The sequence below is a fragment of the Phalacrocorax carbo genome, chromosome 3 (assembly GCF_963921805.1).
Source record: "Phalacrocorax carbo chromosome 3, bPhaCar2.1, whole genome shotgun sequence".
NCBI lineage: Eukaryota > Metazoa > Chordata > Aves > Suliformes > Phalacrocoracidae > Phalacrocorax > Phalacrocorax carbo.
Window position 1 is genome coordinate 30,601,492 of NC_087515.1, and position 23,479 is coordinate 30,624,970.

A 23,479-nucleotide genomic window follows, 5' to 3' on the forward strand; every position below is an offset into this window, starting at 1 on the left:
GCTGTCTACAGGGGCAGGTGGGGCCAACAGGACCTGGACCACAGATCAAACTAGTACAAAACCCACTTCTGACCTCAGCTCCAGGATAAGCTACTTACTAGTAACAGGTAAGCAGCAAAGGGTGATTTTGACCAACAGAAACCTTAGTGTAAGTAGCTGTTTTTGCCTCCAAGTTCATGCTTTTCTTCTTGTTCAGTCTAAACCATGCATGGTCCTGCCTGTCTCCTGCCCTTCGGGCACACCTTGGGGCTGGGTTCATTAAGCCTCAGGGGCAAAGGCAGGCACCTTTCTCCTAGGCAGAAAATAGTTCATAACTTTCAGCTGCCCACATCCAACCCTTTCTGCTACAGAAGATCACTTTCAAAAACCAAAGTGATTATGCTGTTCAAGCTGGGCTCTTCCAGTATTGACAGACGGCCTCATCCAGAGAGCTAGGAACACTTCTTGTGCGGAGCCTCTGGCCCAAGGGATGTGGCTGCTAGAACTACAGTGTTAGCATGGTACTGAATTTTTAAAAATGGGAGGGAAGATGACAAGCTTATCTTAGCTGAATAGCCATACACAGCAAGGCCAAGGTTTCCAAATTAATAAAAAGCCAACAGCGTTACAGATAAATGTATTTTAATTAGGATTAAATACTATCTCAAGGTATCTTGAAATCGCACTTGTACTGTACTAACCAACAGCCAGAGGCAATAAAAAAAGTCTGAAAACGTGAAAGTTCTAACATCCAACACATGACAGAAAGTGCTGCCATTTAAAGCGACAACCACCGCTCCCAAGAACAGATATTTTTAGAGGAAAAAGTCATAACATTTTTGTATGGACAAAAAAATTTAAATTGAAGACCGGAAGAAATATATTAGTGCCTGCCTTTTTTAAAAGTTTTTTCTTTACATTAAATACAGTTTTCTTTAAAAGCAAGGTACTTTCTAAATTAATGGTTTATATACTGTATGTACACAAGAGCAGAACATCGTACAGTGTTTTTGGATAAAGCAGCACTAACTAGCTATAAGCTGGTATGGTGTTGCTGAACCAAACGCAAGGTGACAAGCGCTCTAGGAGAAGTACCTCCATGGTTGGTAGGAGAAAAGTAAAATATCATGTATGTACAAACTGATTATTCAAACAAATCCTGCAAACTCAACATCATTTGCCATCGAACTGTACATGCTGCAGCTAATCAATGGAAGTCTTACCGCAAGAACTGATCTGAGGCACCCAAAGTAACCGTTTTCTTTCAGTAACAAAGTGCATTACCCATGCAGAGGGCACTTACAAGAGTTGTCATTGCAACACATCACCCCTGGGGTGCAGGGCTCCAAGGACATCGGATTCTCACTGCAGCCTCAAGTCAAGTAGCCACCTGCACTCTTCCACTAAACAAAATATTAAATGCCCCAAACCATATGAAACTGAGATTAAAGCTACATTATTAAGTATCTCTGTGCACACTCTGCCTTTCTGCAGACAGTTACGGATTAAAGCAGGCAGTTTACACCCAAGTATCACCAGTTCAGATTAAAACTGACTGGCAGTGATTTCCATAACTAGTGCAACTAACTCCTACACTTTATCAAAGCAACTTACTGTTCTTCAGATGCACAACGTGCTTATTCAGGTTTTACAAAAACAGACAAAGCAGAACATTAAGCAGGAAACTCAGGAAAATGGTTTCCAGTTTGTAGATTTGGTTTTTTAAGTCTACCCCATTAAAAACCCAAACTTAGAAATAGTTTGTGCCCTGGTTCAAAGTCAATTGCCTCAAAAAAATGACTTCTTTTATTCTAGGGTTAGCAGTGGGGCAGAGAGATTAAGGTGGTTCTTCTAACAAACTTTCAATTGTCATTCAGTTTACATCTTCAGAAGAGTTTATTTTCTGTACTTTCAGGATGCTGTTCATCCTTGTCTTCGCCACTACACTGGTTTAAGGAACTGAATGTTTCTTTTTTGATGAGGACAGAAGCAAGACAACTTGTTTCTAAACTGCATCAACTTAAAGTTTCAAGTTTTAATGGTGTAAAAATCTGACATTCAATTACAGTTAAGAGAAACTTGCTACACAGCAAACTGCATCCAAATCTACCAGTTATCGATGGGACCTTTAAGTTAACCGTTAACAAGTTATTCAAAGCATCCAGACCTGGAAACATCAGATCACCCAGCCAGTGAGCCAGCAACTCCCTCCCCCTTTTTCATGAGGCTTTAACAAATGCAACTGGTGTGACCGTAGCACTGGAGCCAATGACTTCCATTGGTTAACTCCAATACCCAAAAGGGCTAGGGAGATCCTGTGTTAAGCCCAATGCAATATGCATTAGTGTCATAGAGCAGGAAGATCCCAGTGTCTACTTGTTAAAGTTCACACAAACCATACAGATATAGACAGGATAAAACACAGACTCAAAAGGATCCATTATGCTTGAAGAAAATTTCAAATAAAATGACATCTTCTGCACAGGCCAGCCTCAGACACAGCCACACCTTTATCTAGTATAATAAACTCTGTAGTAAACTGTTTTTGACCTCCATAGAGAGTAGGAGTTGTCAAATTTAAGGAGGTAAACTCCTCTCCCTGGGTACTGGTGGCTGCCAGCATACACTTCTTCATGACAGTCTCGTCTGTACACAGGCACTATTTCATCTAGCTGAGGCTTGTTGGCGTTCTTTTTGGCTTTTTCTTCACTGCTAGTATTTTCTGCAAGGGGGGGGAAAAAATAAAAAAGGTGTCAGTAACATGGGTGGGTGCTTTGCAAGAAAAAGTTAGACTGATCCGTAGCGGATAAGGCACTCAGTTTAAAAATCAGACGGGTCAAAGGGGTTTATACCAAGGCCCTCTAGAAAGAGTTCATGATCAGCAGGGCAGTATTTTTCTTAAGGCTTTCAGCATGCAGATCCATGATGCTTATTATGGCATGGGTTTCGGTCTACCTTACTAAACAGCTGAACTGGACAAGAGGGCACACTAAGGAGTAAGTAAAACTTAGGAAAAGGGTTTCTCCACCCTCAAACTGCTTCAACCTAACTGTGACCAAACAAGGTGACTGAAGTTACTTTCAGAACTTCACTTCCTATTCAAAATTGAAGACAAGATTCCTCCTAGATAGAAGCTGGGGGAACTAGGAGATTATACAAGACAATCAGTTGGGTTTTCCCCCACAGCAAGCTCTGTAGGACTGGCAGTTTATATAAATAAGCACGCTTACCTTCTTCTTCATCTTCATCATCACTGGATTCACTGACATGCACACTGACTGCAGTATTGGGGGAGTCTGTCCATTCAAAATACACCCCAAAACCAATGTCATAATTGTCTGTAGCAAACTCCCAAAAGAGGTAAGACCCCTCTTCATGTGTCGGTACTCTAACTGTAACTACTTCTCCTCGGCCCACTGTGATCACAGAGTCTGCATCCTGCCGGATTTTTTCCTTGAAGTCTTTTATCTGAGGTCGTGTCCACATCGATGGGGCAGCTATCACTGGAACAGAATCTGGAGGGAGGAGGGGAATATCCGAGTTAAGCTTTTGTTTCAGCTTTTTTATGTTGCATGCTTAACTGTGCTTTAGGGGAACTTGAGGACCACAAGCATCAGAGTTGCTTCTAAGTAATTATTTTTTTTTAACTGAAGAAACATCCTTTCACAGGTTAAAAGTTGCATGAAATGCAGTGCAAGTTTAGATATAACCACACACACAAATCCTACCAAAATACCCATCTGACACATTTAAACTGACAGTGTTTACACAGAAAAGACTCAGAAGACAGACGTACTGCTACAGGTGATGGGGTTACATTGCACAGAACCCTGCATTGAAAGGAGCTTTAATGTGACAGAACCAGAGGCTGTGATTTGTCTAGAAATTGTCATATATTGACTAAAATTACTGAACACTGCTATGCAGACAAGGACCATGCTAGTGCTGGTTCCATACCAGGATCCAAGCAAGTCTTTTCAGGACTACTGATTGTGGCATAGAGGTAACACCCAGAAACACCAGTGATGAGAGAGCTGCTGGGTTGCTACTTGTCCTGCTCTACTTCCACAGCTTCCTAGAAGCTGTCTGAAGAAGGTGGGAAATGTGAGGGGACAGCAGTCTGAACTGCACATAGGACAGGGCTACACTACAGCAGAGAGAGTAAGAAGGATTTTGTTTATTTTAATCTGCAAGGCTAAATCAACACTCAGTTTTGACCTGAGTTCCAAGTAAGTTTGAACACATTGCACAGAACAGCTTTCTGCTAGAACTTTCGTGTTCCTTTCCTTCAAGTCAAGAGTAAAAGGAGGTTCTGGATCCCATCCACTTTGCTTAAAATGATTTTGCTGCTTCCTCTTTCCTGCCTGCCAAAGCTCAGTTTTGCCTATGCAATATTGTTCTCCCTTGAGAGAAACTGGACCCAGGAATCAAACCTAGCTCTTGCATAGCCCAATGAAGCCAAGCAAAGGGCCACAGTAACCATACTTGAGATACCTGAATCTTAAGAAAGGCTTTCGCTATTTATTTTTAATTGAGGAATCTAGCAGGTCCTACCTTTTGGTCCATTCTCCAGTGCTTCTTCCAAAGCCTCTGTATCCAGCTCTTTTTCAGGGCTGTCTGCATGTGTACTGGCCTGCCCATTAACAGATGGGGTGTCCCCTGGGGCAGGTGTATTCACCTTCGATGCAGTAGTCAGAGGTGTCCCTGTCGCTGCCACAACTGCCTCCTGCTGTTTTTGTAAGGCTGCCTAAAATGACAGAAATTAAGTCGAGTAAAACTAAAACCTCCCAAGATGCCTCCCTCTTCCAGCAGAAGGTATAAAGACACTTTTAAATCTCCCCCTGCACCCCACAAGGAGGCTTGACACAAAAGACCAGAAGCAGCGCACATTAACCAGTGAGAGTTGCATGTACTTAGTATCAGGGGAAGTGAAGTCACTTTGTTCTAGGCTTGTGGACAAACCTGAAGAAAAAGATTTAACTTTCAAGATAATTAGGGCATGCACAATAAATTCTTACACTTAACTATGGAAGTTCTGCATTGCAGTAACTTCTATAACATGTCTTTCAAAATTGAAAGTGATGACTTGTTTGCTGTTTTTTTACCAGTGGGCTGAAAGCATTCTGGCCTGAGCTCATCCAGGTCTAAAAAGAACTGGAAGTATTTAAGGTCTATCAAGTACTTTGCCAATTTGTGAGTTAACTTGCTCAACAGGGTTCTCTATCAAATCCATGACAACCAACAAAGGGAGTTACTTCATATGAAAGCAGGAAGCACAAGAAGCACAAGGACTGTGAGTGGTCTGGGAGAAGAGTTATTAAAGCTCAGAGGCGCTTCTTTTAGAACATGACTTATGTACATTGAAACTCTTTAGATAGGATTTATCATGCTGTCCCTGTGCAAAGGATTAAATGCACCTAAAAAGAGATTATACAAGGTAACAACAATCCTTCTGGATTTAAGCAGGATGCATTATCCCTTTAGCTTCAAGGCTTATTCCCCCACCCCTAGTTATCAGTACAGAGCAATTACATACACTTTTTTGTTGGGGCAGGGAAAAGGTCTGACGGTACCATTGAAGAATAACCTAATAAGCACATGACTTTGATGAATGAATGGAATACAGGTATCCTGAAGAAGTATAAAGACAATATAGTAAAAAATTAGTTAGACTTCAGATTTGAGCAACTCTACAGATTCTGCCCAGATCCACCTTCTACTAAAGAAGTTCTATGGAGTGATGCAATCTAGAGTTGTGAGAGCTTTTCCAGAAAACTATTGCATATAGCCTTTCCAAAATTAATAGTATCAGAAGCTGATCTGTAAGCAAACATGACAAATCAGCACTTTAACTGTACTAATGGATCCCATGGCAGCTGAGTTTCAGGCATCCAAAAGCAAAGCATTCCTCAGAAATATTATGGAGACTATGTGAGTCTTCTGGAAAGCCAAAGCAGAATTAGGTAATTAGCTCTGTTATACACTACTTCTCTACAAGAGCTGTCCTAGTGAAGATTTGAAAGATAAACTTCATTGCCTGGCAGGCTTAGTATTTTGTAAGCCTCTATAAAGGAAAGCCTGTTTTGCCCTGGGTCTCGGAGAACATTAGTCTTCTGTACATCAAAAGCAGACAGCCATGACTGAAAGGAGCAGTGCTGATAGCATTGAAGAAAATTGGCAGCAGCATCTCTGACACCTCAGTCTCAAGGGAAGAGTATCAATTACAGAAGGCATCAAGGACAAGAGGAAATGGCCTCAAGTTGCACCAGGGGAGGTTTAGATTGGATATTAGGAAAAATATCTTCACTGAAAGGGTTCTCAAGAATTGGAACAGTCTGCACACAGAAGTGGTTGAGTCACCATTCCTGGAAGTATTTAAAAGATGTGAAGATGTGGTGCTTAGGGATGTGGTTTAGTGGTGGACTTGGCAGTGCTAGGTTAATGGTTGGACTCGATGATCTTAAAGTTCTTTTCCAACCTAAACGATTCTATGATTCTATGACAAGACTGATAAGGCTATAGCTTTTGCTTACCACTATGACACCAAAGCAGCATTAAGCTTCAAGAGTAGCTATTACATGGCAGGAAGCCTCTGACTTTCCTTTATCACTTCAGCTCCACTGAATGATGGTTTGGGTTGGAAGGAACCTTTAAAGATCACCTAGTCTGATGCCTCTGCCATGACCTTGAACACTGCTAATGATGGGGCATCCAGAATTTCTTGGTGCAAACTGGTCCAGTGTCTCACCACCCTCATTGTAAAAAAATGTCTTCCTTATGTCCAAACTAAACCTACTCTCTTTCAGTTTAAAACCACCGCCCCATGTCTTGTCACTACAAGCCCTGGTAAAAAGTCTTTCTTATAAGCCCCTTTTAAGTATTGAAAGGCTGCAATAAGGTCTCCCTGGAGCCTTCTCCTCATGGTGAAACCATGCCGGCTCTCAGCCTTTCCTCATGAGAGGGGGGTTCCAGCCCTTTGACCATTTTTGTGGCCCTCCTCTGGACCATGCCTACCTTATACTGGAGACCCCACAGCTATATACAGGACTCCAGGTAGGGGTCTCATGAGAGCTGAGTAGAGTGGGATAATTACCTCCCTTGGCTGTCTGGCCACACTTTTTATGCAGCCCAGGATATGCTTGGCTTTCTGGGCTGCAAGTGCACATTGCCAGCTCATATCCAGTTTTTCATCCACCAATATCCCCAAGTCCATCTCTGCAGGGCTGCTCTCAATCCACTCATCCCACACTCTACACTGATACTGGAGGGTTGTCCCTACCCAGGTGCGGGACCTTGCACTTGGCCTTGTTGAGCTTTGAGGTTCACATGGGCCACATGGTTTCACATGGGTTCCCTCCTTGGATAGTTCTTTGCTGAAGGCATCAGTCTCATCAAAATACAGGTGACTTCATAGGAAATTAGTTACTGAATTTTAAGTCTTTAGCTCAAGAACAATAGACCTCAGACTGGCAGTTATAAGCCATTTACAATTCAGGTCCTGCCCTGAGAGGTCAGACGTACTCGAGTCTGGCTTACATATGTTTAAGACACAGACGGACATCCCTGAACTTTAAAATAGCTCGAGATGTGAATACAGCATATTTGCCAGAGATGCAAGATTCCCCTAAACAGAGAGGTAGCCTTCCAAGCCTGGGCACAAAACCCTTGCAAAGAAGTAAGGTACTGCTGCCACCCGTTGCTACCAGAAATATGAAAGTCTGTCCTCCCAACCAAACCGTGAGCAGCCTATTGCAGGCAAGCAAATTAGATACTGATGTCAGACAATAGATGAAAAAGGAGAGAGAACTTGGTAGCACTCAGGTTGACAGGGAGGAGCAATCTCAAACCCAGTAGTGATGTAGACAGTGCTGCCTGCATGTTCAGCTGGAAACACATGGCTGACCAAAGCCTGCTGCTCTGCACAGATCTTCAGGTACAACACCTACACAGAGTAACTTGAATATATTTGTTCATGCTCAGATGTGCTGGTATGTGCCCCCATTAGATTACACACACAATAGATGCTGCAGCAGAGCGCTTCACATTTGGTCTCCAAGAATTGTACTGAACAAAGTAATTAAAGGCTGCTTAGAATTTTCTTAACAGATGCTTCAGAAAACTACTCAAAAAGGTTAAATAAAGAGGCTTTAGCATTTGAATCGCAAAACTAATTGCTACAAGGAGAGATAGTGTTTCAAAGGGGATAAGGGTAGACAAGGTAACATCTCCCAAAGACAGCCTGGGACACAAAATCTAAGTTTCTCAGCTGGTCAGCCATACCTGTTGCTGTGCAAGCTGGACCTGATACAACTGCTGCATATATTGTTGATAATGCTGTTCCTGGAGCTGCCGAATTAGGATCTGCTGCTGCTCATAGTTGCCCGGATACTGCTGGGCTGCATACTGCTGGAACTGAATGGCAGTCTGGGAGTTCAGTGCTGCCATTATCTGTTGCCTAGATTGGCGGGAGGAGAGCAGAAATATTACAAGCAGCTGAGGGTATTGGGGAAATCCCTGTACTTAAGTGATTTAAGTGGCCTCAAAGACAGTTAATTCAATTCCTGCAAAAACCAATTAAAACAAATCTACATAATAGAGCAGAGCCCAGAGGTAATGTAAGCATGAATTTTGCCTAAAAATATGCTGAGAATATAAAGAAGGGAGCAACAATTTCTAACTCATGCTTGAAAACATCAAGTGTTAAAAAAAATCAAACCACAAGCTCTTATAAAACTCTCAATTTGTAGTCTTACAAAGAGGTAGTGCTAGAAAAATGCAAGACTAAATTTCTGAAACAAGCAAGGGAAAACCCCCACCTTTTGTTTCTCCAGAAAACATGCAGAAACTATCCTTCTAGCAGCCCTTCTACAAATATTAAGGATAGACCTGCTGTGGTACAGCATGGCAATGCTTTCTGGTAAATTTAAGAACAACACACCACATTACAGTCTTAATTTCCCAGGACGGTATGCAAACATATGAAAAACCTGACTGACTGTGGCCTGATTTCAGGAACAAAAGAAACACTGCCAAACAGGGCATCTGTGCCTCCAATAAACTCAACTGCTGAAACTTTAGGAGGAACACATGGGTTACTTATGCACTGGAGAGAGGGGGAAAACTGAGCCTAAGGGCTAGCAAACTACATAGTAAAATTACTAGCTAGATCCAGGGTTCGTTTTGTCCCACTTGTTATGTCCATCAGGGACGAGCTGTCAATGCTTCAGAGGAAGAAAAAGTATCACACAAATGCCAGAGTAATTCTTTCACTCCCATCCTCCTTCCTTCCCCAAAAATCATCCTCTAAAAGCTCCAGTATTAGAGTAGTTTGTGTCCTATGGGGCAAGATTTACTGCCCTTCAGCAAGCTATGACCAGTTTTGACACTTGACCTGTATATATGTATCCACATTCCTTTTCTGTCTAAACTATCTCTGTAACCTCCTACAACCACTTAACACACAATTGTTATTCATGTAAAAAAAACACTAAACAAATGCTTAACTTCAAGGCACACCACACTTAGCTCTGTGCAACACTTTTCTTGTATTCTGTGTTCATTTATGTCCATTTTACATTTCTCTGGCTCTCACCACGATAAACAAGCAGTAAAATTTGTGGATTAATTATTTGTTCCCTTCCAAAAACCACTGTATGCAGGATCTACTTCAGAGACATTCCCTGCAAAGACATTTTTGTTATGGAAAATGGTTGCTGACAGACGTGGAACAGTTTTGATGACCTAATATTCTCTTAAATATTATGTGTGCAAAGCCAGATCCACGTTTTCAGCATCTGGATGTGATGGGAAAAATGAAATATAACTAAAGCTGTATATTCTAAGTAAACAATTTAATTCAGGCTACAAAGAGAGGTCAAGTGCATTTAAACATGAACTTTGAACTCCTTTTAGAAAGGTGCTATGATCCAGTGATTGCCAGTGTACAAGTGAGATCTGCAGACACTTCACACTTCCTAGAAAGGGGGCACTTTTAAGGAGGTAGTGGTAGAGTACCAAGGTAAAAAGTTTCAGCCATGCATTCAAAAAATACCCCAATGAACTGCAATTACCCTTTTTCAAGGCTCTGCCTTCTCTGAAAGGATAGAAAATTTCAAGTCACAGTTCAAACAACACTTGCAGTTGGACACTTTGCTCTGCTCAGTTGAGTGCAGCATTAATCATTTAAGAAGCAGAGCCATAAGTTTTCACGCGGTGCAGCCCTTAAACCCACAAACCCCCAAACAGAGCTTCTCTTCAAAGAAAACTTCTCTGGCCTTTCATCTGAGAAGGCTGCAACAATAACATATTAGGATAATTACTCTCTGCAAACTGCGTCCCTCAACTACTGGTACAAATGCCACCACCAGACTCGAGTTCTCTCAATTCTAGCATAACTATTGAAACAGATACAATTGTCTCAAGTGCAAGACAGCTATTTACTTTGAAGTGTTTGTTTCAGCTACTCACTTCTGTTGTTCCATCCGAAGACGTTCCTCCTCTATTCTCCTCCTCTCTTCTTCTTCTCTTCTCAGCCTTTCCTCTTCTTCTCGCCTACGTTTTTCTTCTTCTTTTTGTAAGCGCTCACGCTCCTCCTCTTCACGCCGCCTTCGTTCTTCCTCTTCTCTTCTGCAACATCCACTCAATAAGCTATTTCAGCATGCCTACAATCCTAGGATGAATTATTTTCAACATGCTGTAACCTGCCTTTTGCCTGCCCAATAAGGCTTTTTGTTTGGTACCATCTCCCACTTCAATTTGACTGATGTGTCTTATTGGACACAAGAAGACAACACATTAATGCTTACTTTTACTGCACTGTGCAGTACGACAAGTGGAAATTATATTATAATTTGATATTCTAACCTATTACTTAGCTTAGCAGATAGCAGTAGAAAAAAATTGTCTGGAAACCTTAAACACATCTTCCAAGCTTTAATATGTGTTCAATAATTACATGGATTCTAGAGCTTAAAAATCAAATTATATGTAAACAATAGTTCTGTATGCGTTTAGTCCACAGACATATCAGGGCAGACATTTTGTGAAGCGTGGATTTCTTCAACAGATGACAGTATCAGCAAAATTTTAAAAACTCCTCATATGCCAGGTGTCTTTACCTCAGAAATAATCATTCACGACTGGGAAAGTAAAAAGGCTTAAAGATATCAAATGGTACCACAGCCACCTAAACTTCAAGCACTTCTCTTGCCAAGATAACTTCAACCTAAGCTAGCTAGTCACATTGTCCATAAGTCAAGAGTTAAACACTCCAACACCAAAGGACTCAAACATTACCTTTTCTTTTCTTGTTCTTCTTTCTCTATCTTGTGGGAAGTGACATATGTTGAAAACAAGTGGCAGCACCTATTCAGGAGCTTAACAAATTCTGTCATAGCTTTTTGCTTTGACATGTTTCCAAGGGCAGCCCATTCCTTCCTGAGAGAGAGAAATCAGCTGAAATAATGGAAGTCTCAACTCTTTTCAAGTCAGTAGTGAAATCAGAGCCCAAAGAAAAAAGGTTGGGAGACCAGGGCCCAAATTTATCATACACAGTTTCAAAGAACCAACAACTTTCTCCCATTCAAAGACAGACATTAAACCTGTCAGTTTCAGTGCTCTCTTCTGCCTGCACCAGAACAACCCTTTCAACCAGATGTACCTGAGTGCTTATATGAAATCTCATACATACCATTAACCCTACTTCAAATTCTGAACTATGTTCAAAAACTTCCCAGATACAAATGAACCTTAAATATTTTTACCCCTTTTCCACTATAGTTTGTAGAAAAAAGGCATATATTTTCCCAGGTGAACAAACATAGTAACAACCATCGATTATAGTGCTTGAGTTATTTGAATGCAACAGCCTGACTCTTCCTAAGGAAGGCTACGTCCATTTGGGAAAAGGCAGTGCACTGCCTCCAGCTCCAAGAAGCGAGCGCTGCATTGCACATTGCCTTCACGCTAGAAATAGCAATGATGAATATCAGAAGTGCAGCCTGAACTGCAAGCAATACAAGAGACAGGCCTGAGACCATCCAGATGTCATAAAAATTCATTCAGAGTTTGAATGCATCAGGTATCTGATTTCAGAAGTTATCTTTGATATTAAGAAAAGCTATGGTAAATGTTGCTACCATTGGCAAAAGTCTTGGCCTGCTGTAGCCCTGGTGTGGAGTTCGGATGAAACGTGGGCCTGCACATTAATGCACAGCTAACCAAGTCTTAAACTGCTATGAGAAACTGGACTGTTGGCACAGCAGCTCTTCCTAATGTGGTTGAAAAACCCAATAATCTTCTGTTAGCTCTTTACTGAGCTATGACTCAGATTTCTCAGATGTCTGTGGAGAGGCCACTCTCACTATCCACTACCATGCACACATACTGACACAATCCACATACTTGTCTTATTGCAGAAATTGGATGATGTTTTCTTCAGACAGGAAAAGCAGAGTTAAGATCAACAAGAGCACCAGCCCTTTTACCTTCTATCATTCCCCAGAACATCAAAGAATCCAACTTCAGGGCAGGTGTCAGGGTTGTAAGGTCCCAGCAGAACCTGCTTGTGCAGTGCCACAAGTTTGAGTTTTTCTTCGTATGTTGGATGAAAGGCTTTGCCATCTTTTTCTGTAGAAGAAAAATTTTCACCGTTGTGATTAGTTGATTAAGCACAGGACAGCAAAGAGTATTTTGTATAATCACTATCATGATTTCTCTGTAAAAGAGGAATAAGGAAGGTAAGTCACAAAAGGTTAGACAGATTAACTCAGTTCTACTCAAATAAAATATAGGTCTGTCCAGAAGAAACACATCTAACTTCAGCTACTGAAACTGAGTTATGAAGTGTTTTTCACCATACCATCTAGACAGAATCTTAGCTAGTAAGTTATCACATAAATATTTATGTTAATTAGTTGAACATCATACCATATGGATCTATATCTCTGAAATATTTAAAAACCTGAACTTGAATTCAAATGTGTCTGCCAAGTCTTTTGTAGTGTTGATAGGAAGGGTTTTCCATGAAGAAGGATGTGTTGTTAACTTTATAGATTGCTTTCCTTTTATGCTCTTCACATCAATGAAGGCAGAACAAGCAAGGTTTAAGGCAAGGAAAACCACAGAGAGGGAAAATTAGAATTAAGGAAATTTTTCCTTGAGGCAATTTGATTGCTACACTTTGCCAAGGCAGCTGGAATAACCCCTCACAATGAAAAGCCTTAGAGGTGACTCCATCAGCACCAACGCGTACAGAGAGCTTTGGCTGTAAGACACAGCCTGAACATCATAATCAGAATTCCAACAGCTTCTGAGCCAGTCCCAGTTACATCCCAGCACGTGTTTACTGGTAAGAAGAGACTTGCATTGATTTAAAATGACATATGAATTAGTCAGCTAGGACTTACCTCAGCACATTTAAACTGTCAAAACAGATCAAAGAAACAGGCACTGCTATATGTAGTTACACAGCTCATTAAGAAAAGACCTTTTTCTTGAACAGGAAAACAAATAAATAAGAATTGTCTCCTTTTGGAACGCCTGAAATGAGGAAGCCATTATCGGATGTAAACAATAGACATTTCACATGACTCTACTAATAACTGCTCTCCATGTAGTCAGGAACCACAGGCAGAGCTGCCGCTAATCTCCAGCTCTCCTTTCACAGTAAAGGGCACTTTGGAGCAAATTGTTATAGCCCCAAACTGAATGGCCCAATTCACACCCAAATTTTAGGGCAGACGTTTACATATTGCAAAATTGTCTGGCTGATGCTTGTAAACAGATTTATTAACAGGAAAAGAAGCAAATCTCAGAGCAGAACAGGAGGCAAAATCTCTATGGCTTATTGAGAAACTCTGAGCAAATACTTCTGAAAATTGGAAACAACCCCAGAGGGAAAGTATTTGCAGGTCACAGCAAGAAGCTATATTTTTGATAGGCTAAGTTCAGTACATTACTGGACTTAGTTAAAATATCACAAGGAACCACTACACATATGCCATTAATTTTGAAGCCGGAAAAACATTTAATCACTTACTATCCATTTCTAGAGGTTTACTGTACCCTCCAGAATCTCAAGTACTCACTCGTGTCCCAGTGTCACACAACCTTACAGCAAATACCTCTTCCAGCTTCAAAAGTCAGAAGCCTTTATCCACAAAAATATCTATTTCCAAAACTACCTGGTGGGGTAGAAAAGCAGGGGATGTAAAGACTGAACCAGAGTATATCCAGTCATATCCAGTGAAAGGACAGGAGGCAGCAGAGGTAAACAGAAATACAGAAAATTCCACTTAAGCATACAAAGTGGCTTTTTTTTTTTTACTGTGAGACTGATCATGCACTCAAACCAGTTGCCCGAAGAGGTGTTGAAGCCTCCACCCTTAGAGATATTCAAAACCCAAATGGTTTTGAATCCCAAGAAGCCTGCTCTGAACAGTGAGGGCTGAACTTGACAATCCCCAGAGGTCCCTTTCCACCTCAACAAGTCTGACTCTTAAGAGATGCAAATCACTGCATCCTGGTAACATCCCTCCCTGGACCTCAGGTATCCTGCTCTCAGGCTCTCAGTGCTCAATGCAATTCTTCACACTTCTCATTTAACTCAGAATTTGCTTATTAGGTAGCAAACACTTTCATTAGCCTCAATAAACAGCACGCACTTTGAAATTGTACTTAATATCCTGGGGCAGCATGGTTAAAAGTCAATTGATAAGGGTGCTACACTGAAATTTTGCCAGGCTTCTGAGAAAAGTACACTTCAAGGGGGTCCCTATGGCATAGTTTACTTTGCACAGCCTATACAAGTACAGTTGTGTGCCAAAACCCATAGCTATTTGCTGTACCAAACTGCTACCTAAGCCAGCTAACATCATCAATACTTGAACTCGCTTCTGAAAAGGGGTTAAAGAGAAAATACCCCATTGTTTCCCATGCTACACACAGCACATCTGCATCAGCACAGACCAGAGGAGTGACGCTTCAAGTCCTAACTATCAAGAGAAGCCAAAATCTGCATTTACAAAGAATGGTGACCCAAGGGAAGAACAAGCAAGCTAAATGAGGAAAACAGACAGATGAGAAAAATATGACACAAACATTCATGCAGAGTAGAAGCAAACTCTCAGCAAATATTTGGAGCCAGTCAAAAGAGCGAAGCTGTACACTAGCTGTTTTTCAGTAGAGTTCTTCAGCATGAACCACACTGTATAATTATCCCAAAGATATTGAATTGTTGCTGTGAAACTGAACCAGAGGACCTGTAGTCATCTGCAGAGTCAAATATGCCAAAAAAGAGCATTAGTCAGTCTGGACAAGTACAAGTGCCAAATTTATTCAAGCATCTGTGAACATACCATTTAAGTAGGTATTACCCACACAGCTAATACAGCTGTCAGGAAGCTGAAGAAGTTCTAGGGAACACATGGAAAAATTGAAAGAATGCACACAGCAGCGGTACCACAACTATACAACCCTATATGCCACTAGTATGTCTGACCCAACAGGGCCAAAGAAAGGCTCAGAGAAGATTAGGAAACCTTTCCTGAGAGTAGTTCAGACCATTGTTCACCTGAAATGGCAATTTCTCAAGTCAACTAAACTCTACACTTATGCAGTGGCCACTAACAGATCAAATTCAAGTAGTGATTGAGGGGATAGTTACATGAACAAGGCAGGCTATGGACCTATCATGCTTTATGCATGCTGCACCTAAACACCACACAGCCACTCGCTCACTCCCCCCACCCCTGTGGGGTGGGGGAGAGAATTGGAAGAGCAAAAGAAAAAAAACCAACCCTGTGGGTTGAGATAAGAACAGTTTAATAATTAAAATAAAATAATTATAATAATGATTAGGATAATGATAATATAATTAAAAGGGGGGAAAGCCAAAACACAAACGATACAACCGCTCACAACCCACCGACCTACACTGCTGGTCCCTGAGCCATGATTGCTGCCTGCCTCCCTGGCCAGCTCTTCCCAGTTAACATACTGGGCATGACATTACATGATATGGAATATCCCTTTGGCCAGTCTGAATCTGCTCTCTCAGCTGTGCCCCTTCCCCTCCCGGCTTCTTGTGCACCTGGCAGAGCATGGGAAGCTAGGAAAGTCCTTGACTAGTATAAGCACTACCTAGCACCAACTAAAACATTGGTGTGTTATCAACATTGTTTTCATACTAAGTCCAAAACACAGCACTATGCCAGCTACAGTGAAGAAAATTAACTATCCCAGCTAAAACCATGACACCCCACACATGTGCTTCACTGATGGCATGAAGTAGTTCACGCAGGACACTGAGAAAGACTGGCTCCCACTTACTGCAAGCTCAGGCCTCACTGATGTGTGCCATGAAACCACAACATTACATTACTGTGTTGTCACCCCTGCAAGGGAAATCCCTGCACACCTCTGTGTCGCCATGCAAACACAAAAGAAAGATAAAGCTATAACTAGTAATGAAAAGCAAGTAACAGAGGCTCACATCACTACGTATTACTGTACCATTGACATGAATTGGTATAAAACCGCCAATTCAGACTCAAGGGAGTTTGAGAAATACGCTGAAGAGGCTGCATCATGCAAGATACTGTTATTCCCATGTAACTTCAGATTATTATTTTTCCTGTAAGAAATACCGCACAACATGCTGCAGCCTCCACTCCAACTTCACCTACTGCACTCACTCTAAGTGCCTAATTCCTGTGGGACAGCATTCAGTTGCATCATCTAAAAGAAGCTAGAAAACAGTTTGCAAACTGATTTTTCACCTCATAGCTTTTAAAAGCAGAAGTCACATATGTTAATACTATTCATTTGCAAAGTTTTAATGAGCAAGGCCAAAACTGAGAAGCACAAGAACCAAATTGCTGCCTGCGGATCCCACTACACACTCTTAACACTTGTAGCTCTCCTGAAGATGTTCTGCATCAACAGAAGTTTCCAGCCAGCCTTTCCAATTAAACATGATCAAAGCTCAACCTCACATCAAACAGAGACGTTATAAGCCACGGACGTTGTTTTCATATTCTTGAAAACAAGAGCCTACTTAACTTATGAATTACAACCACACCATCAAATTAGCCCTCAAAAAAAAGGTCAAACAATTAATTTAGAATGATGTATTGCTGAGGTTGAAGATGCATTCTTGTTAGGATAAGAGTAAATAACTTGGGGAGTAAAACAAAATTAAAGTTATTAACATACCGGGAGAACTCTTAGATACCAAAATGATATGGTTTGTGTACTGTCTACTCAGATGTGCTGCACTGCAAATCACTTCAGACAGCGCATAGACACTTCAGGGACTGTCATATATTAAAGGTTGGGTGCAATGGTATTTCAAAGCCAGGTTGATACTGGAAAAGATTTGCTGGGAGAGCTATGCAAGCTACTCCCTCCTACTGCAGGACACAGCTGACACCTTAAACAAGTTGCCTTGCTGGCATAGCTCGTACCAGCTCAACGAGCAAAATAAGCCATCAGAGACACTTCCACTCCACCAGCTGTCCTAGGGCACACAAATACGGACAGTACAAGAGACAAAGAAACATACCCATTTCAGTAACATGACTGTGTTCCCCCCTGTACACTGATCCAGCACAGTGGAGCAGCTTCTTAATGGCAGCCAAAAAGCTGGTCAGCCTGAACTAGGCTCAACAGAGCAGTAAGGGAAAGAGCACCTATTTCACAGAAAGCTCTTGTTTCTCTCAGAAAAATAGACTGGAGCACTATTAACCATCTATTTCCTATGCCTCTATTATTCTGAAAAGCTTTCCTCGCAGGCCATTATGGACACTAAAAAAATCTAGCACACGTCTTGCACAGCCTAAGGCCTGACTGTTGAAGTGACACAGAACCAACCATTTTAGATCTGCTTCTGTCTTTATCAGAGAGAGAATAAAGTAGCTTGAGTCTCTTTAATATCCTAGCCTAGTTTCAGTTGCATTTTTCACATGATCTATATGCATTCCCACCCTGTCTTGTCTTCATGCAATTTGGTAGCATTCAACATGGCACCCCAGATGAGTGTTAGCAGCCATTGTAATAAGCAAATCCAAACCGTTTTGATCAGGCTCAACTTTTCTAGGGAGAAAATACATCATGAGTTACAACCAGACAACTCAGCCTGCACACTGACACTGAAAGGAAGCTGCTTAACTAGCAATTGCTGCTTACCCTCTGACCCTCACTCTAGCATCCCAACCCGAGCTCCTTCCATCCCAATAACCACAGTTAATCCAGACATCATTGTCTTCCCAAACAAGTGCTGCCCTAGGTCACTTGTTTGTTCCAAGACAGCTGTGTGAATAGGTAATGCCATGCACTGAGGCACGGATATCAACTAGCTTTAAGAAAAGAAAGTTTTCCAAAGATATCCCCCATCTCTAAATCAGTGTTTAAGAGAATGATCAGAAACAAGATCTCAGCATTGACCTATTAATGTGGGTCAACCTTCAGATCCCTCATATGTTGCTTCCTGAAGTAAAGGAGGAATCCTTATTTGTTCCTTGGCATCTACAAGGCTGCTAAACAAGCATGCCCACTCCCACAGTTGTTTTGACAGCAGATGCATGAAAATCATTTGGAAACAAGACCAATTATTTTCAGAGCCACACAGATATAGAACAAGCAGGCAGTATTACAAGCTCCTGTAAGTCACCATCACATCTATAAATAAAAATCCTCATGTTATCTCACTTTCAGCAAAAAGCTACAGATTAAAACATGGGCAATGACTTTGTGTGAGTTATTCCAGCTGTAAGGACAGAGGAACGAGGTCCTCATTTGGAAAATCTGACTAGTCTATACAATGTGGAAAATTTTCCTCTTATGAGCAAAACCATGAGTTACAAGAAATTGCAAAAGGTTAAAAAAGGGCAGTAGTAAGTTGAAACATGTTGAAATTAAGCTTTTAGTAAAAGGAAGGCAACAACAACACCACTGTTGAGACAATGCAACACAAGAAACTGGAACCTAGACAAAAGTAATCACTGACTTTTTACCATCCAAGAGGAGATAAAGAAATTTGTACTCTACATATAAAACATGAGACATAATAGACATAGGTTATCAATAATGCAGATAAGCTCATTCAGAGTGTGTAGTTTTTACACTGTAATTACAGGTTCCAGTAGAATATTAAACCCAAGACAAAAATGAGACCTCAGTGGACTGAAACAAGGCATCTACTACTGCGGAGACATTGCTTTCTACATCATGTTTTAAAGAAGAAACACTCATTAAACCAAAGTAGAACTTTTTCAAGCAGCTTGTTTTAAAGTCACAATGCTTCCCACCTGACATCCGCTTGCAGTGGCTTCTGACACAGGAAACTAAGGGAAAAAAACCCATATCAAGACCGTTACAACTCCTACAGCTCTCACAAAAAAAAAAAAAAACAAACCAAAAACCCCACCAAAAAACCCCTCTGTATGTCAGCATGCCAACAAAAAAATCGCTTGGTGGAAAAGCATCAGAACAGGGTCAAAGAACCAGAGTTCAAGAAAATCGCTTAGAGCCTTACATGCTCCTAACACCTATAAGGGTGCATGTCAGCCAAAGTGGGGGGGGGGGGGGGGGGGGGGAAAACAGACAACTTTACCTTTCTAGCACAGTTTCCACCTGCCAGTATGCTTGCCCTCAGAAGAGGCAGCTTTCCTGGAGGGGTCACCTAACAACCACCCACCACAAGGCTGACCTTTCTGAGTGCGGAGGCGTACCTCCCCTCACGCAGGCAGGCCGCTAGCCTCCCCGCTGCCCGCCCCACATTAAACAGCAGCCGCCGGAAAGCCAGCAAAGCAACCCACGGCTGCGAGGTGCTCGGGGGCTGCTGTAGCGCAGCGTAACGCTACGGTGAACGCGGCTCTTCCTCAGCGACCACGCGGTCCATCTCCTCCTCCTGAGGAAACCAAGGGTGGCAAGGTTCCAAGAGAAACAAACCTGGCTACGGGGGATCCCAGGCAAACGCAGGCCTGCGGGTCTACGCCCGTGCGGGCAGCTGACGGCTCCCGCGCACAGCCGCCGGCTGGAGTCAGGACCGCCCGCAAAGCGGCGAAACCGGACTTGAAGTTCGCATCCTGCGGAGACGGCTCGACACCTCACGCCAGCGGCCAGGCTGTCACCACACTCGACAACGCTCCAAGAGAGCGCTCCTCGCCTACGGTTGCACGGTTTTCCTTTGCACGCCACAAACAAGGGTTTTAATTTTTTTTCTTTTCTTCCTTTTTTTGCTCCGTTTTTAGGTCGCCTGGTGCAAACTCTCCGAAATGCCTTTCCGACCCCGCGGAGCGGGCGCACCGCGGCCCGGGGCGGCCTCCCAGCTCTTACCCCGCTCCCCCCGGCACCGGGAGATGCTCACGCCCGCCAGCCGCCGGGACACGATGCTCAGTTCCCCCCGACCCCGGGGGGCGGCGGGCGATGTTGCCGCTGCCGCCCGCCCCGCTCCGGCGCCGCCTCCCTCCCCCCCGCGGCTCCCGGGGGACGCGGGGCTCCGCCCGCGCCCCGCAGCCCGGCGGGGCGGGGAGAGAGCCCATGCCGCCGCCCGGCGCTTCCCGGGACGCGGCAGCTCCCCGGCCGCCCCGCTGCCGGCGGGGGTGTACGGGCCGTCTCACCGGGCAGCCTCACCTTTGAAGAAGCGCAGCGCCAGGCCGTAGAGCTCCTCCAGCGCGAAGCCCCAGCACCGCTCCGGGCTCAGCGCCGCCGCCGCCTCCTCCTCTTCCTCCTCCGCCGCCGCCGCCGCCTCGCCGCCGGCCTCCGCCCGGCCCGGGGAACCGGAGCTCCGGCCCGCCGCGGGCTCCCCCTGCCCCGGCCGCGCTTCACAGCGCGGCACCTCGGCGTTGGGGCTTAGCGTCAGCCCGTCTACCGAGACCTCGAGCCGGTCCGAGCTCAGCACCGCCGCCATCCTCCGCCTCCCTCCCGCCCTCCGCCTCCTGCTCCGCTGCGGCGGCCACGTCCCGACTTCCCGTTCCCTCCGACCCGGAACTTCCGTTCCTGCCCCCGCCCCCTTCCCAACGGCCGCCCCGGGGGCGTGGCCGGCGGAGGCAGTCCCGTGGGATGGAGGCGTCCCGTCCGGTCCCCTGCCGTGCCGTGCCCCACGGGGCTTCGGTTACGGAGGGCTTACACCCGCCTCTGGCAGCCCGCCCTGCCCCCGGGCCGGGGGCTGAAGACGGACTCGCCCCCACCCCTGCTTTCCCCAGGAACGCTGGGGCTGCCCGCGCCCTCCCCCGCCGCAGCCCTCGGATGCACCCCAGGGCATGGGGGTTACCTTTTCCCCTGGGGGAACTGCCGCTCTACGCCCTTACGTGCTTTTTGGTTACTTCATAGAACGGAGTAATGATTTTTCAACAGCTTTATCTGTTCACGGCTTTAGTCACGGAGTAGAAGCCTTTTGCTGTAGCTCGAAGGTAGCGCAGGGTCTGCACGGACTGAGAACAAGTCTGATGAGGAGCCGCTGTGGGAACTGAGGTTGTTTAGTCTGGAGAGGAGGACACCGAGGGGAGACCTTTTGTTGTAGTGAGGACCTTTGGTTGTCGTGAGGTGGGTGTTGGTCTCTTCTTCCGAGTAACTAGTGGTAGGACAAGAGGAAACAGCCTCAAGTTGCATCGTGGAGGATTGGATATTAGGAAAAATCTCTTCACTGAAAGAGTGGTCAGGCATTGGAACAGGCTGCCCAGAGAGGTGGTGGAGTCACCATCCCTGGAGGCGTTCAAAAAATGTGTAGACGTGGCACTTCGGGACATGGTTTAGGAGACATGGTGGTGTTGGGTTGATGGTTGGACTTGATCCTGGAGGTCTTCTCCAACCTTAATGATTCTATGATTCTGTAACCTCTCTTACTCCTCTATAAGGAAACACGCTTTAGGCCTTACACAGGAAAGGAAAGAAATGAGCCAGAGAAAGGAAAAAAAAGAGTACAAGGCAATTACTTCTCCAAGAGCTATATCTGCAATTAGCTCACTCCCTTGTGACCATGAAACACCGTTCACAATAATACTACTATCATGTGCTATGCAAGGGGAGAGAGTCGCGCCTACACATGGCTAGGGAGGTTTATTCCCAGCACTAGCGATCCTCCTCACAGGACTTGGGGAAAGACTGTGTTAGCACTGAGTGCTTTTGGTCACATTTCTCATCCAAACTGAGATGCAGACTGCAGGCCTAGGGAGCGGGGTGTCTGTGCCTTGTGTTTCATGAAGCTGGTGCAAAGGAAGAGAACTGCGTAGCTCTGCAACCTCCTGAAACTCGGCTGTGTGTGGGAGTTCCCCCCGTCCCCGGTACTTCACTGACGCCTGCCGCCTGTTTCTGGGCTCATCCCCTGACATCAGTCTCACCACCTAGGAGTTTATCTACCATTCGAGGTAGTTCTAGATCCATCTGCTGATCTGTCAGGAATGCTGAAGAGCTTTTATTAAGTCACACTTATAAAGTGCTTTGAAGTCTTTGGGAGGAGAAATGTAAAGCTTTAAATTAAAGTACTTCATTTCCAGTTAGTATTTCTTGAAAGAGTGAATGCCCCACTGGGCAGTGTTTACTACAAGTGGGGCAGAATTTAATTCAGCTGATGAGTCATTTAAGCCTCAAAAGAAATTTTACAACCAATTGGCAATCCTTTGTAGCTTCTTCACTAGCATTTTTGGATTGGTTTGGGTTGTTTTGTTGGTTTTTTTGGGGAGGGGGGTGGGTGGGTGGGTTGTTGGTTTTTTTTATTGAGGCTCAAACATGATGCCATATTGTTTGCTTTTTCCTGCCAGAACAAGGGTACATCATCCTCTTTTGACTGTTGGGAGTTCTCCAGGGCACACACAGTTCTCCATACTATTCGGTGCTATCTCATGGACCAGACTAACACCAGAACAGATTATTTTATCTCCTCATACAAGCCTGCACCCTGCTTTACAAGTCTGTCACTTCAGCATCAGATCCAACTTCACTTTCAGATTTGTTAGTTCATTTATAAAATCACTTGTGTTAAAACATCTGTTTTAAAAGTTTTGATCTGACACATCTCCTGCATGGCTTGAGGAGTTTGTGCTTCATAAATATTTTCTTACGGCATCAATTCTACAGTTTAATCCATAGTGAGATTAAAGTTCTTGCTTTAAGAAACTCTAAATTCTTTATCCTAAAATGCATCCTGAGAGTAAAAGAAACTGAAGCTCTGACTGATCCCTACTGGATTTCCTATGTTTCACCCAAATGGAAGGAAGTATTTACTTCATTTTATATACTAGCAAAACCAGAAGTGTTTCTGCTTCATGGTAGGAGACTGGCCCGAAACCAGGCAGCCCTTAGTTTGCTTATGTGTTTGGAGGCCAAGCTAAACCCAAGATGCTGCACAAGCATCTTGCTTGACAAGCTGATTTTAGGAATAATTGCAGAAAACCGATTTATCTCCTGACAGGCTTGCTCCCCTAGTAAATGTTTGGTACATTTAGCCAACGTGAGACTATTCCTCTCTTCTCCTGCCAGCATTGCTATACTATGCAACAGG

At 43.7% G+C, this 23,479-nt stretch overlaps 1 protein-coding gene and 1 long non-coding RNA gene across 2 annotated transcripts; one reads left to right on the top strand and one right to left on the bottom strand.

Moving 5' to 3' along the window:
- Positions 1-604: 604 nt before the first annotated feature.
- Positions 605-20,911, bottom strand: ACBD3 (acyl-CoA binding domain containing 3). Its single transcript, XM_064446367.1, has 8 exons — positions 20,614-20,911; positions 12,465-12,606; positions 11,275-11,415; positions 10,447-10,605; positions 8,260-8,434; positions 4,534-4,726; positions 3,210-3,494; positions 605-2,701 (listed from the first exon to the last, which is right to left on the bottom strand). Exons 1-8 carry the CDS (start codon positions 20,888-20,890, stop codon positions 2,490-2,492), a joined length of 1,584 nt encoding a protein of 527 aa, XP_064302437.1. The 5' UTR covers positions 20,891-20,911; the 3' UTR covers positions 605-2,489.
- Positions 20,714-23,150, top strand: LOC135312500 (uncharacterized). Its single transcript, XR_010372065.1, has 2 exons — positions 20,714-21,525; positions 22,740-23,150. It is a non-coding gene; the product is annotated as an uncharacterized LOC135312500 (long non-coding RNA).
- The last annotated feature ends 329 nt before the right edge of the window (positions 23,151-23,479 follow it).